This window comes from Trichoderma harzianum (genome assembly GCF_003025095.1).
Source record: "Trichoderma harzianum CBS 226.95 unplaced genomic scaffold M431scaffold_2, whole genome shotgun sequence".
In the NCBI taxonomy this organism is placed as follows: Eukaryota; Fungi; Ascomycota; class Sordariomycetes; order Hypocreales; family Hypocreaceae; genus Trichoderma; species Trichoderma harzianum.
The window spans coordinates 1677762-1691889 of NW_020209250.1; the positions used below are offsets into that span (position 1 = coordinate 1677762).

General features: G+C 50.8%; 6 protein-coding genes across 6 annotated transcripts; 4 read left to right on the forward strand and 2 right to left on the reverse strand.

Moving 5' to 3' along the window:
• On the reverse strand, positions 1-1258 carry M431DRAFT_504001 (hypothetical protein). Its single transcript, XM_024918391.1, has 2 exons — positions 835-1258; positions 1-754 (listed from the first exon to the last, which is right to left on the reverse strand). The coding sequence occupies exons 1-2, from the start codon at positions 1133-1135 to the stop codon at positions 426-428; spliced, it is 630 nt and encodes a 209-aa protein (XP_024778722.1). The 5' UTR covers positions 1136-1258; the 3' UTR covers positions 1-425.
• Positions 1259-4100: 2842 nt separating this feature from the next.
• On the forward strand, positions 4101-6224 carry M431DRAFT_1704 (hypothetical protein; the record flags this gene model as incomplete). Its single annotated transcript, XM_024913023.1, has 1 exon — positions 4101-6224. One exon carries the CDS (start codon positions 4101-4103, stop codon positions 6222-6224), a length of 2124 nt encoding a protein of 707 aa, XP_024778723.1.
• Positions 6225-8580: 2356 nt separating this feature from the next.
• On the forward strand, positions 8581-9167 carry M431DRAFT_74885 (hypothetical protein; the record flags this gene model as incomplete). The annotated part of the gene is made up of 2 exons (XM_024922280.1): positions 8581-9051; positions 9108-9167. 2 exons carry the CDS (start codon positions 8581-8583, stop codon positions 9165-9167), a joined length of 531 nt encoding a protein of 176 aa, XP_024778724.1.
• A 461-nt stretch (positions 9168-9628) lies between these two features.
• M431DRAFT_75650 (hypothetical protein) lies at positions 9629-10237 on the forward strand (the record flags this gene model as incomplete). The annotated part of the gene is made up of 1 exon (XM_024922367.1): positions 9629-10237. The coding sequence occupies one exon, from the start codon at positions 9629-9631 to the stop codon at positions 10235-10237; it is 609 nt and encodes a 202-aa protein (XP_024778725.1).
• Positions 10238-10835: 598 nt separating this feature from the next.
• Positions 10836-11424, forward strand: M431DRAFT_75456 (hypothetical protein; the record flags this gene model as incomplete). Its single annotated transcript, XM_024922338.1, has 2 exons — positions 10836-11001; positions 11099-11424. 2 exons carry the CDS (start codon positions 10836-10838, stop codon positions 11422-11424), a joined length of 492 nt encoding a protein of 163 aa, XP_024778726.1.
• Positions 11425-12011: 587 nt separating this feature from the next.
• Positions 12012-13721, reverse strand: M431DRAFT_293936 (glycosyltransferase family 62 protein). The gene is made up of 2 exons (XM_024914114.1): positions 12440-13721; positions 12012-12376 (listed from the first exon to the last, which is right to left on the reverse strand). The coding sequence occupies exons 1-2, from the start codon at positions 13535-13537 to the stop codon at positions 12356-12358; spliced, it is 1119 nt and encodes a 372-aa protein (XP_024778727.1). The 5' UTR covers positions 13538-13721; the 3' UTR covers positions 12012-12355.
• Positions 13722-14128: the final 407 nt, after the last annotated feature.

The window sequence follows — 14128 nt, forward strand, 5'->3', positions numbered from 1 at the left end:
TCGAAGATCTTGTGTGGGGAATGAAAAATCTTGGGAGTAATCATTGGCTAGGCGGCTAGGAAATACCTTGACAGAATAACGGCGCAAACAACATCGGGCTAGGCTACGATATAAATGGGCGCGCACCGTGATGCATTTGTGCTTAATTTTCAGTGTTGGCAGGGAGCAGGTCTTTGGGTCTTAACACGGGCATGCGATGGGACGGCAGCGTTGGGAGGGTTGGCAAATATATCAACTATATCAACTTTGATTCATGTGCTCGATACGTTGCTAACAATCGTAAACTCTCTTGATCCCTTATTAACTTTGCTTGAGAAGATGCCCACCGGAACGCCAGACCTTGAGCGCAAGAGTACATGTATCCCTAATTATCCTTGATTCCCAAAACAGATCCCAATGATTGCGCGTACTTGTATGCCCCCTTCTTAAAACCTCCGTCTGGTGGGCTCCGGCGTGGGTGACCGGCTCACACTCCGCTCGTCCCGGCCGCGCATCTTGAGCCACTTCTTGGTGCTGAGAGTGAGTTCCCGGTCGAGCTCGTCGCTGGGGTTCTTGCGATGGATGAAGTTGCAGAAGCCGCCGCGGACGCAGCCCTCGCCCGAATTGAGGCGGCAGCAGGCCTCGCGGAAGTCGGTGACGGGGCTGAGTTCGCAGTATATGGGGCGCGCGGCGTACCAGCGGCTGTTTAGCTGTTCGCAGGCGGCGGAGGCGGAGTCTTCGTATTTGAAGCGGGCGTATACGTTTCCAATGAGGTCTTGTAGAGAGAGAGATGTTAGCAATGGGAGGAGGGTCATATAGAATGGAAGAAGGGTTGGGGGAAAAGAGAAAACATACGATCATTGTTGTTGTCGCAGACGACGAGTTCCTCCAGCTCGCCGTACTTGCAGAGCTCGCACCAGATGTCCTCGTAAAAGGCGTCAAAGTGATTCTGCAGCTGCGAAGGGTTCATCCTGTTCTTGGGGTCGTAGGCGGGGTTCTGGTACAGGTTCGGCATGAGGATGGTCTGGCTGTACGAGGGCTTGACGTGTTTTCGCGAGCAGCGATCGCCGTGGCGACAGGCGCCGATTTTGAAGTAGAAGGAGCAGTTGACCTTGTCGAGCTCGGTGCCGAAGATGGAGGCGAGGAAATTGGCCATTGTGGATTATTGTGTGGAATGGAGAAAATGTGACGAGGCTGTGATGATGTATGACTTTTTTTGGTGGATGATATCAATCGGGAGATTTGCTTTGATGGGAGGATTGGAAAGAATCAATATGGCTTAGGAGCTATGAGAGCGCCACAATCATAGACGAGGCTGAGTCACGTGTGTGGCTGATTAATTGAGTGGAACTGCTTCGATCCACCTGGAAACGGTCAAAGGATGGAGTTGACTTAAGCGCTGTGGAGTTGTGATTTGTTCCTGGATCTGAAACCTGGACAACTGGATCCTGATTGGCTTATAGCTTAGGTATTGTATTCATCAACCTGTATGACCTGCTGAATTACCAGTTTTGTCTCATGTATCACCAACAGCAGCTCTTCTTCCAAGTCTTTGAGCCTCTGTTATTTCTCCTCTATTCTGAGAGATGTAGCCCGATCCTCAACCCCATCCATCATCTTCAGAAATTGAACTTGCAGACGACGAGTTTGCCAGCGTGAAGACACCTATCTCTATTTGTGTCCTGTAAGGCTCCTCATCGGAATCACCAGGTGAATGATGTGGGGTGATTTCTTTGATTTCATCTTTCTTTGTCCATTCTAGTATTCTTGACAATTTCTTGAAATTTGGTTACCAGAGTCTTGTGCAGGGAAAAAACTTCAAATTGGTCGTCACTGGAATTCATGTAGTCATCCTCAGTGCCAGAGATTTCTAGGAATTCTTTTTCGTTGTTGGGTATCAATTGCGACGAGAATAACTTTTTTAACGCCTCCGCCGAGGTTAAGTGCGTTCCGTTGATTGTCGTGTCCTAAGTAGTGAGGCTCTGGACAATGCTATCAGCATCTCCTGTCGAAACCATTGTATATTCAGAAGCAGTGAAACTCATATTCGCGAGTATTTGGTTGCGCGAAATTGAACGTCACAATCGAGCCAATGGAAATCACACAGAAGAGAGAAAAAGAGAAATATAGATACCTAACTGCTCGGCCACCTGCCTTACTCCTCCTCGTGGGGTGGGCCAGGATTCGGTACGACCACATCTCAGCCAGCAAGACATATAATAACTACACTCCACAAACTTCATCTTAATCTTTTATACAGAGTAATTACATGTAAATAACATACCTTTGTCCTACACATCTCTTTGTCCTGCACACGTCTCGATTGCGCCGGGCGGAATGTATCTTCCCGCACGGCCCTCCTCCCCTGGGCTTTCAAGAGCGGCGGAAATTCGCAACCCTATCCTTTCACTTTAACATACACTAAAATTTTGAAGGATCATTCTAAGTGACATCTGTCAGAACATATTATATTCCTGATGCGGCCCGAATATCAGTATGCCGAGCGACAATAAGCCTACGGATCATACCGGGGGGCTGGAGGTCATTCACGGAGCTAAAGACTATCCCGACATTGAGTAAGAACAGCATTTACTACATATCTTGCCAAAATGCCTCTCGATATCTAATCAGATGGAGTAGCATCGTCATAGTGGATGGAATGGGACAAGATCTGTGTGAACCTTGGATGACCGACACCACTAATGAGAAGAAAGAGAACACCGCTCTTAAAGATCTCTATATGCAAATCAATGCTCGCGTTATGGTGTTCAATTCCAAATTGAATGACGGCGTTGATTAGCTTTTGACTAACAGATTAATTCGAATTTCTGAAGTGCTCCTAAAGGAACTATCGCTCAAAAGATCCGAGAAGGAAAAGGTCAGACAATTCTCATAGTAGGTCATAATTGGGCACACGTTAACGTTGACGTATGTCGCAGAATCAAAGAACCCCGATAGCCTTCATAACGCGTGATCTTGGCGGAGCTATCGTGAAACAGGTGATTTGTTTCATTTTCACTTGCTGGAGACGGATTTTGTTGATCTCTCACATCTTTCCAGGCTCTTGTTATAGCTGAGAGCGAAGAAGCCTATTTTGGCATCTCGCAGGATTGCGCTCTGCTAGTTAGAGGGGAAAATCAAGTCCCGCTACTCACGCTGGAAGATTGGCCAGGTGCACCGGGGTATATACTGCGATGGCTGCTTCCTCTCTGTAAGTTAGACGCACCGATTAGCAGATTTATACTGACACATGTTGTAGCCTATAATCGGGGTGCGGTGGCAATGTGAGAGTTGTGTCAAGTTCAACTTCTGCTTCAAGTGTTATTGGACAGCAAAGACCACACATGATCCTGATCACAGTTTCAGGGCAATTCCGGAAGGAAACCTCCCTGGGCGAGAGCCTGAGTACGAGGAGGATGGTGATGATGAGTGAACGAAATGTTTCGCATACCTACATGTAGAGTACCTGAGAACATTGAGGCAGTCAACTCAGTCTCCACGCGACGTTAAGATGATGTGGTTCACACCCTTGAATGCTGCGTTCTCAGCCGCTAGACACTTCGGTAACAACGTACCTAGTCTAGTCCGTAAACCTTCCGTGAGAGGTCCTCAAACAGCTTTGTATCTGATGTAGCATAATTCAAGATAGGATTCAATATTTCAAACTTGCTTTGACATACATTCGCATGTCCATTGTATCTGCAAATTTGATGCTTATATCCAGGTTGAGTCCTGTAGACTAGTAATATAAGGTATGGAGCATGGAAGAGTGTAGCCCTGAATCTTTAGTCGAGACTCTTTTGGAAGGGCTGCAGAAACGCGCCCCGACGCGCCTACCTGAAATTGGCACTAACCTGGGGACCTGCAGAAAGCTATCACGGTGCTATACTCAATTGGGCGATGCCTTTAATCATCCCCTGACACTGGAGACTCGACTCTTCACCATACGAAATCACCGTACACGAATCGCTGTCCCAATCGTTTGATTCTTGCCCAGTTCCGCCCTTGTTTCCCAGACAGAGCAATGACTTTATCATCAACGCACCATCACCAAGACACGTGCGTTTGGTGAATCTAATCCTCTCTCTTCTTCTCTCAGATATCCTCACGAAATCGGCACCATGGATCAAGCAGACATCCCCGCGCTGCTCTCTCGCTTGGCGAGCCCCGAAGATGCGGCCCGTAAGATGGCCGTCTTCAAGCTCCAGTCGTCCATCAACGATCCCGCCTTCGCCGACGTCTTCATCTCCTCTGGCGGTCTCGTCATCCTGCGGCGCCTCATCATGGGCTCCGGCGGCAACACTCTTGCCTACTCGCTCCAGAGCCTGACGAGGCTGCTCGAGGTCGACATGGGCTGGGACATTTTCGAAGGACCGACCGCGAGCGAGTTGGTGGAGCGCATTGTGGAACTGATTGTGACGAATCCCCTGGTTAACATCCTTAGGGGCGCAATGTCGATTCTAGTTGCCCTTGTCGGACATTCTCAGTCGAGCAGCCCCGAGTCGCCGACTCAAGATCACGGAGCCTTTGGGTTTCGGGCGCTGAAGCCGGCCGTGGCCGTGTACCCGCAGTTTTTCGACGTTGTTGTGCAGCAGCTCAATAGTGCCGACCATGCCCTTTGTGCGAACGCCCTTATGCTGGTCAACGCCCTGATTCGAGATGCCTTGTCGACTAAGAGCGTCATGGCAAGCGGGAATGGAAAGGGTGCTGGCGAAGAGTGGCCCAAGCTCATGAAGCGGTTGCAAGACCTGGGCTTGATCAAAGCGGTTTACAAGCTGATGCAAGGCTCCGGTCTTCAAGATCTCGCACACCCTGCACTAGAGTTTCAGAACTTGAACAAAGTCGTGCTCAGAAAGTGGAGGGACGTCAGGGTGGATCTAGAACGACCAGAACACAGGCGGTCGCTCAAGAGTCTTCATCTATCGAGTGCACCGGACCGATCTACTGCAAATGGCCATGTCAGAGAGGGATCAGGAGACACGACGGCGACCAGGAAGGATGGGAGGAAGCACAACCCAGAGAAATGGAGGAGATTGGGTTTCGAGACGGAGAGCCCTGCCCAAGACTTTGACGTGACTGGATATCTCGGCATGATGGATCTGACCGACTACGTGCGCAAGAATGAGGACCGATTTCAAAAGCTGCTGTTGGAACAGGCCACAAAGCCATTGCATGAGCGCTGTCCAATTGCCCGTGCGAGCTTGGCCGTGACGATGATGCTCTATGAGCATTTTGACGTGGACAAGGCTGATATGGAGGACATGAAGGGATACCAGGGAGTCGATACCAAGGACTATGACAGGGTGTTTCGACCACTACTGCTGCAGTGGCCCCGACTACATATTGCCGGGCTGCATGCCTTCTTTCGTGTCTGGAAAGCTACTGGTGCCGTACTGGAAGACTTTGAAAAGGTGGCAGAGCTGGTGCGTATCCTGATAGAGCGGGTTGCTGGCCAATCTCCCCGGACGAGCGATGTTATGGAAGTGGAGGACGAGTTACAAGAATACGACATAGCTAGACTGCGGGAGCTCCAGATGGAGCTGCTTGAGATGTCATTTGAGGAAACGTGGGGCAAGCATCTCTACCAAGTGCGAGATGTCTTGAAGCAGGAGGCCCTGCAGTTTGTCAAGGAGCAGAGGGTTCGGTGCCTGCTCCAGGGTGCTTGGTTCCATCGCCCTGCTTCGCAGAGGGATGAGACAGGAGAGAAGAAGCCGTGGAGGTTCGCCAAGCTGTCGCATAACCGCCGATATTTGCACTACACCGATTTTGAGAAGCAGATGGCGCAAGATCCTGGCCTAAATAGCCTGCAGGAGAAGATTGATCTCACCACTATAAGCTCTGTCGTATCCAATGTCTCTGCGTCTACCGACGACTCCAAGACAACGGCTAGCGGGGCGACCATCCAAAACATCACCAGCGGTGGAGAGAAGTCGACAACCAAGATTACCATCTACAGCTTCGTAAACCCTGCCGATGCTGTGACTGGCAATGCGGATGCAAAGGAACAACCAATCTTGGCTCTCTGGCCCACCAGCCATAGCGTGGCCTCGGAGTGGCTGGATGGCATGTTGATGATACTGAATCAGGCTCCAATCACGGCCGAGACGAGCAAACTGGTCAATCTGGTGGGCGGATATGGACTGAAGATTCGGCTACTCAACGTGAGGATGGATGAAGCCCCTGTTGGAGGTGGGATCGTGCCAAGCCGAGAGGGGCTCGATGAGGACTACTTTTATGAGGTCTAATCTGTTCAGCTCTCTCTTTTAACGATGTTCTTTTCTTCTTTGTTCATCTCAGTCGCTTTTTGTTTCTTTTTGTTTGCGATATACCCCATCTTTGAACGGCAGGTCTGGCATAGTGAGAGCATCAACTGGTTGTGCGTTGGGTCCACGCCTTTTTTTTCTACTTTGTGTATCTATGAATAATATGCGCAGTGTATAATACTAGCCGAAACACTTGATCTTCATATCGGCCCCGAGAAAGCAAGAGTGTTTTTAAGGGATCTTAATAACGATACAGACTGCGGCGGTGCGTCTCTAGGCAGATCCTCATGGTGGCCGTCACGGTACGGTCCCAACCATGCATCTGGTTCCTGTATCCTGATGTTTTAGAAAGGGGGTCTGTGTGTCGGTTTGGGTGTGGAGGTTAGAGTTGGAGCGACAGGGAGTGTATTCTTGCTTGCTTTCGGCGACTTTATGCTGATGCTACGTGATGAGGATGGCTACCTGCTCAGGTTCGTACTGGGTACTTGGAGGGCTAGTCGATGATCCTCCTCTGAGGTGTAATTGAAGCTGTTCAGAAGTCTCTACTACACACAGGTACAAATCTACGAGAGCGTGTGGCAGAAGGGAGGAAGACGTCACAGTCATCTGCTGGGCCGAATCGTTCCTTCCGTTGGGCCACGAGAGGCAATATGCGTGGATGGACGAAAAGGTCCGTGCAGAGGATACACCAGTTTCATAGGGAAGCAAGCTCTCTGACACCATATCCAATGTGACCAGGTGCGTCAGTATCCTATATAAAAGCATTGCTACTGCAATCTAAGAGTGCAGCAGACAAATGAGGATTGCATGCTCTTCATTAGGTACTCATGCTTTAATGGGTGCCCAAGCTGGGTTCATGCTCCCACCATTGCATTCATGGCATGTGGGCTCGTTCGCATCAGACAGACATGCGTGATGGGGCATTGCGTCTCAAACCTCGACGTTCGGATACTCGGGGATAGAAGAATCATCTAGAAAGAAAAATTCATCAAGATCTACTAGTTTAGCATACGAGGTAACCGGTGTTCACCGCATTGTCGCAGAAGTCGGATCAAGAACTAGAGGCGCTAGAAATATCCTAGTGGTACCCGAGATCTTGCTACTAGAGCACTACAGGTAGGTAGGCCCCCGGATATGTTGCCATTACAACACCATCTTACAGGTTCAAGTGCTAAACAATATAAGACATGGCCTGCTTTTAGTCTCTTCTGCGAGACCGCTGGTCTGCAACCCCATTCGCTGACCGGGAGCCAGAGAGCGGTGACCTGTTGCTGCACCGGGGTGGATAAGAGTGTAGCAGTGCAGTACATGTAACATTTGCTGGTAAGAGTCCGGTCTGTAGCCTGTAGCTGCCCGATTGCCCACGGATCCATTCTGTCACGTCGCTTCTCCCCTCCTCTTTTTCTTCTCTTCTTTTTCTCTCTCTTCCCCTTCCTTTCTCTTCTTTCTTTTTGTCTTCTCCATTCCTCTTCTTCGTCTTTCCTTTCTCAGCCTGAGGAGGAAAATAGAAGACGACGAATCCATCAGGTGGCGGTCTGCGCTTCCTGAGGAGGGGTTGCGGGGACACTCTAGGTACGTACATGCGACTTTGTGCCGTAATGACTGAATCTCGCGTCTTGTCTTGCTGGTCGGTGACTCGAAAAAACAAAATGAAGCCTGAAAGCCCTAAAAAAGAATTGGATTCAGGCGCATTGGAATCCCTTTGGACACATTCTTCCTCTCTTCTGTCTTGACCTCAATGGCTCCTTCAGAGTGCGGCTCTAACTCACATGTGATTCCTAGAATAGCCCGGCTTTGCCCAAAACAGATATTTTGGGTGGCTGAGGCAGTACGTACTAGCACTCGTATCTCTGGCTTCCATTTGCCACGTATTCGCACCCCCTGGCATTCAGGAACCTCCGAACTCTAAAAAAAAAATACTAGAGATCGACATTTTTTTACTCCTTTTAAACCAAAAGGAAACATACACCAGCCGCGTTCTCGACCAGCTTCAAGGGACCTGCGCCTTTCAGCTCTGGTATGTATTTACTGTTCTTCTTTAGCACGGGGATCTAGGCTTCTGCAATTCAATTGATAGCGGCATCACCGCCTTGACGCAACCGTCTTTTGGATTCGGTACCCGGCCACGCAAGCCTTGCGATATTACCAAGTACCGTTCGCTAACTGGGGTCCTCTTTTCTCTAGCCGCATATCCAAGCTCCTTGCATCATCAAATATCGGATTACCGTGGCATCAACAGTTGCTGTTGCCTGATCGCTCCTCGCACCCACGCGCAGATTATATATACAGACAATTTCGGTGTCTAGACAAGGACAAGAACAGCAAACATCCATCCAACATGTCTCGCATCCAGATTCCCCTCGATCTCATCACGTCCCGCCTCAACCTTGGAGAGCGCTTCCAGGGCCTCCGCGCGGGACCTCTGAGCGGCCGCTTCTCCAATCTGCGCCCAATCTCCGAGTTCTTCGACTTCAAGCGCCTGTCCAAGCCGGCCAACTTTGCTGAGGTGCAGTCCCGCGTCAACTACAACCTGGGCCACTTCTCGAGCAACTATGCCGTCCTCTTCCTCATGCTCAGCATCTACGCTCTGCTGACCAACTGGCTTCTGCTCTTCGACATCATCTTTGTGATTGGAGGCATGTTTTTGATCAGCAAGCTCGACGGCCGAGACCTCGAGATTGGAACCTTCAAGGCGACTACTTCCCAGCTTTGGACTGGATTGCTGGTTGTCAGCATTCCCATTGGTCTCATTGCCTCTCCATTCTCAACCTTGCTGTGGCTCATTGGAGCTAGCGGCGCAAGTATTCTTGTAAGTGACAATACGAGAACCTTATTTAGCGACCCCGACATGCTAATTGGATCTAGGGTCACGCAAGTTTCATGGACAAGCCTATCGATGAGGCTTTTTCCGGGGAGGCGGTCTAAATGGTCGGCCGCGAGCTCCCAAATTTGCGCCCCAATGGGGAAGACCATCGCGGCGCGGGCGGAGGGAAACAAGTGGGGATGCTGCGCAATACGGAGGCAGGGTTGAAGAGTTGGTGTCGGACGATGATGGTATGGAAGGGAATAGAGAAAATGGCATGGTACGCCGCAAGCACCGGCGGTATGACACGGAAGACGAAGAGGGTAGTTCATCTGGTGATAGCTACGACGAGGACTACTCGGATGATGGCGAGCAAGACGAGGATGACAAGGAAGAGGCTTTGGTGCAAAAGGCGCTCTATCGGATCGAAAAGGCCCAAGCCAAGGGCCGGACTGACGTACGACTGAGCAAGGAAGAGGTTGCGGCCCTCGAGCGGAGGCAGCGGCGCATGGAGGAGGAGGAGCGAAGAAACCGCAGGCGGCGTCAGGAACGTGTGGCTATACCGCTTGCTCAGTTTGAGTCAATGGCTCGACTGTCAGTTTCACGCCAAGCTTCCGGCTCCGGCTCCCTGTCAAGACAGCCTTCCGGGAGCGACGCACTTGAAGAAGACGAGGCCTCTCCTCAGATGGGTTACTTTCCCCCTCCCTCCAGCTCGCGCCCTCGGCCAAAGTCTGGCATTTCTACATCTCGACCATCCAGCATCCATGAGGACGTATCAAAAGACCCCTTCCAGTATCAAACAGCTGGGCCTCGTGCTTCACATGCTCCCAAGCGCCATGGCTCTGGTCAGTCTGACCTGAGTTCCATGTCACGCCGTGGCAGACCCGGGTCAACCTCTGGCTGGAGCCAGCAAGGATCGTCAAGGCGGCAAAGTTCCGAGGAGACCAGCGAAGAGCTAGCTCTGGCGGACGAGAGCCCGAGTCAAATTGTCAAGGGTAGAGAAGAGATAGTGGTCGAGGTGGAACCCGAGTCTCCTCCTGGGCGTGAAAAAGCCTCGTCTCGCACGCGTTCAACAACAAGAAAGAGGATTGAGCCGGCGCCAACCAGGAGGACCACATCGAGCAGGACGACTACGGGATCAGGGACTTCTACGGGAGTGCGAAGGAAGAGGAGAGAGGGCGAGGCGCGTTGATTCGGTCTGGTTGTTTCCGCCTGCGAAAAGTTTGATTTAATAGGCTCGCATTATTATGATGAATATATACTTGTGTCAGGATACCCATTACCATACGTGCGAATGTTGCCGGCACATGAAGATTACAAGCGATTATCATGCTACCTATTTGTCCATTGATTCATCCTCCTTTCTTGTTACTACAATGGAACAATCAAATCCTGGCTCTATCCCGTACTAGAATAGCAGTACCCTTTTATGATCCCTATCTATAAAGCACAGAGTAAACAAATGAGCGGCCTCTAAAAGCAGCTGAAACGGGAGATTTCCCGCCATACCCACCCTCGGCTTGATGACTAACACTGTACCGCGGCTGCGGGTGACATCGTATCCCTGCCATCAGCTCCAGCTCCAGCCTCGCAGCTTGTTATTTGTTATTGTTTCCATTTCCATATCCGTAATACCTAATAGTATTTTACATAGGAGCGTTTCTCGTTCGCGTCCATTTTTATTTTGCATCTACAGCGAAGCGATACTCTTCCAGCACTACGCGATACCCCCTTTTGTCTATACTCACACCACCAAACGTAGCGACAAGCACAGCGACGCAACATTTACAATGAGCGCAAGAAGCGGAGCGAAGCGACTCATCAAGGAGCTTGAGAGCTGGCGCAAGGAGCGCAAGGACGAAAAGGGCGTGGAGAGGCTGGGCCCGATCAATGAGGACGATTTATTCGAATGGGAGGCCGTCATCAACGGAAGGGAGATTGGATCGGGCTACGATGGTGAGTCCCTGTGTTTTCCTCGATGCCCTTCTTCCTTGTTATTTCTTTTTTTTTTTTTTCTCCTATTCTTTTTGCTAATTCGTTTTGATTGGAATAGAGGGCCGCTGGCTCATACACATCCAAATCCCCGCGCAGTATCCCTTGCAGCCGCCCAAGATGCGCTTCGTGACGACCATTGTGCACCCCAACATTGCGCTTCAGTCGGGCGAGATCTGCCTCGACCTGCTCAAGGACAAGTGGACGCCGACGTACAGCGTGCTGCAGTGCGTGCGCGCCGTGCGCATGCTGCTGAGCTATCCCGAGACGGACAGCCCGCTCAACGTTGATGTCGCGGCGCTGCTTAGAGGAGGCGATGTTTTGGGTACGCGAAAGCTGGTGCAATATTGGTGCTCGGAGCCGGAGGGGAGATATGATGGCCCGTAAGGGGGTGCGGGAAGACTTGGTTTTATTTTTGGATTCGGATATTTGATGATTTATATGTACGAACGTTGTAATTGTTAGAAGACATGGGTAGGTGGTGATATTGAATGGTTTGGATATCTAGGGATGGGCTGGACGAAATGCTACGAGCACGGAGGTTACAAAGGGACTTGGCTGTGGATCGAGCTTCATGGACAATGCAAAATGCTGAAAGAAAGAAAATACGTCTTTTGCGCATTGCATTCATTGATTGATTCTATTCCAACTCGCGTAAAAACATGGCTCTACTGTACTGCCGCCCACCCCCTTCCCGAGTAACATAAACTAAAAAGACAATATGATAAAGTAACGCATCGAGCATCCCCTGAGAAACAACATTGATTACCTCCTCTCCCCTTTTTTCGACAAAATCAGCAGTTCCAGACCATCCACCATGACAAGAGACCAGGCAAGGGTGTGGCTGAAAAAAAGACTGAAAAATGGCCTCCTCCTCCTCCTCCTCCCCCTTTTTTTGGGTTTGTCTGTTTCCCCTCCTCCCTGCTGATGCCTGCGATCCGACAGTAGTGACTGAAAAAGATATATAAAAGAAAGGGGGAAGGGGGATTTTTTCTATATAAATTTCAACATGCCAGAGGTTGAGAGGTTAGATGCTTTCAACGAGAAAACGCCCGCGTCGCGCCGCGCCGTGCCTGACCCTGCCCTGACTTCCTACCCAAGACACCCCGAGCATCATTTTTGTTTTGAAAAAATCGATTCCAAAGAGTTGTGAAGAGAGAAGAATGTATCATGCAACGTGGGCATTTGATCCCTTACACCTCTTCTTACGACCCGCCTCCAATGCCATCGACGCTAAGCCCAACAGCCGTAACCGTAATGAAATAAAACGACAGGAGAGAACTGCCAAATGAGAAAAAAATTGGATGTAAATGCTAATTTACTCATTATAATGGTAGACCTAGAGACGTTAATGTCAGATAAGACGTGCTTGAAACTTGAAATAAAGAGGTTGGTGGCTTACTTTGTAGTTGGGAAGCCCATACGGTTGCCATCCTAATCGCTTGGCCATCTTGGCGAAACCCTCGCTCTCAATCAGGTGGTAGAAAGAAAAGGCAGGGAACATGGCTCCGTCACGGTGCACGTCAGCCTTGACCAGCAATGCGGTGCCGCCAACTCCGTCGAGGGGCACCACCAGGTCCTGCTTGCCACCGGGAGTGCTCATGTACGCAAGAAGAGTTCTGTAGGTTGCGAGTTCAGCGTAGCCCTCGAGCAGGATGTCATCCGGCCCCATCTGCTCCGCCATCTTCAGCGCATTCTCGCTGTCCTGCCAGCTGTTGAAGTCGTACGGCCGCTCAGCCATTTTCTTGGTCTCGGGGTCGTAGTATTTCTGGAAGCAGTTGGCAACGATGATGGGCTTGTCGAAGGCCGCAAGATCTTGGATCAGCGTGGGCTCAGTCTCGACGATGTCGGCGTCGAGCCACAGCACCCATGAGGTGGACGGGCCCAGTGTCGTGAAGAGTAGCGAGTTGCGTGCCTTGGCCATGACCTCACGGCGGGCCTTTTGGTTGCCCAGCTTGTGGCGCTCGCTTTCGTCCTGGGACGCCACGGCAGGGTCAAAGTCTTGGCGCAGGATGATGATGCTTTTGAAGCGGTCCTTCTCTGGGCCATGCTGCGTCTTTTGGATCTGCTGCTGCAGAAGGGATGTCGCCTGGTTTCCCTCTTTGGTCTTGGGCAGGATGAAGCCCAGAGTAATCAGCTCATGGGGGTAGCTGAGGTGCAAGAGATTGTCCCAGTATTGTTGGTAGAACCTGGCCATAGGCGTCAGGATCAGGATGTGCTCCTGGTTCCTAACGGGATCGGACGTGACTGTGACCTTGTTGAGATTGTATCGCGTAACCGGCGGAGGGCCTTGGACAGCACCTGACCGCGGGCTCTGGTACGGCGAGGTAGGGGGCGATAGGTGATGCTGGGCCGAGACGATGGTAGACAGGCGGCCGGTGGAGGCGGGGCTCGAGGGCGAGACGAGGAAGATGATGATGAAAATGCAAAGCACCGCTCCCAGGATCAACGTCGAGGAATTGGCCTTCTTGAGGCGGACTGACCCCATGGGACGAGCCATGGAGCCTGATTTTGGCGGGCGGTGGTGATGATGTAGAGGCTTGGTTTCGTTTCGTTATCGCGATCAATTCGACCGGAGGGCAGCGCGGCGCTTGTATAGGAGGGATAGATGAGAAGAAGAAGAAAAAGACACTGATGCGTCCAGCAAAAACGAGCGTCAGGGCATGGACGTTGAGGATTGGTCGTCTGTGCAGGAGTTGCGAAAGAAGGCAGAGCAAACTGCTCGTGCTCTGGTACTGTACGCCCTCGCTAGTACCAAGTGGTACTTGGGGAAAAGGACAGAGTCAAAAATACGAGCAATTGCCTCTAAATCAGGGGTCTCCGATTATGTCAGGCTAGGCCTATCGTAGGTATAAAATTTCTCGATGGATCAATTGATAACACCAGCGCATACTACGGACAGTTCTGACCATTTGCATGTACTCAAGGCGGTACTGCCAAAAGTCAATGCAACTCTCTGCTCTGGATCAATCTGAAAATTATCCCCAAGAATGGAGTGAATCGCTTCAATGTCGTAAATGGTCAATGCGGTGTGTGCCTGACAAAAGTAGATGGGAGCCAAAAAAAGATCCATCCAGTCCCCCAACGCCTG

Excerpts from the sequence above, each read along its gene's own strand:
- M431DRAFT_504001 (XM_024918391.1), bottom strand. The coding sequence starts at position 1,135 with ATGGCCAATTTCCTCGCCTCCATCTTCGGCACCGAGCTCGACAAGGTC. Across the intron at positions 755-834 it reads CTGCGACAACAACAATGATC|ACCTCATTGGAAACGTATAC; the intron begins GTATGTTTTCTC and ends TCTCTCTACAAG.
- M431DRAFT_293936 (XM_024914114.1), bottom strand. The coding sequence starts at position 13,537 with ATGGCTCGTCCCATGGGGTCAGTCCGCCTCAAGAAGGCCAATTCCTCG. Across the intron at positions 12,377-12,439 it reads ATGGGCTTCCCAACTACAAA|GTCTACCATTATAATGAGTA; the intron begins GTAAGCCACCAA and ends TAACGTCTCTAG.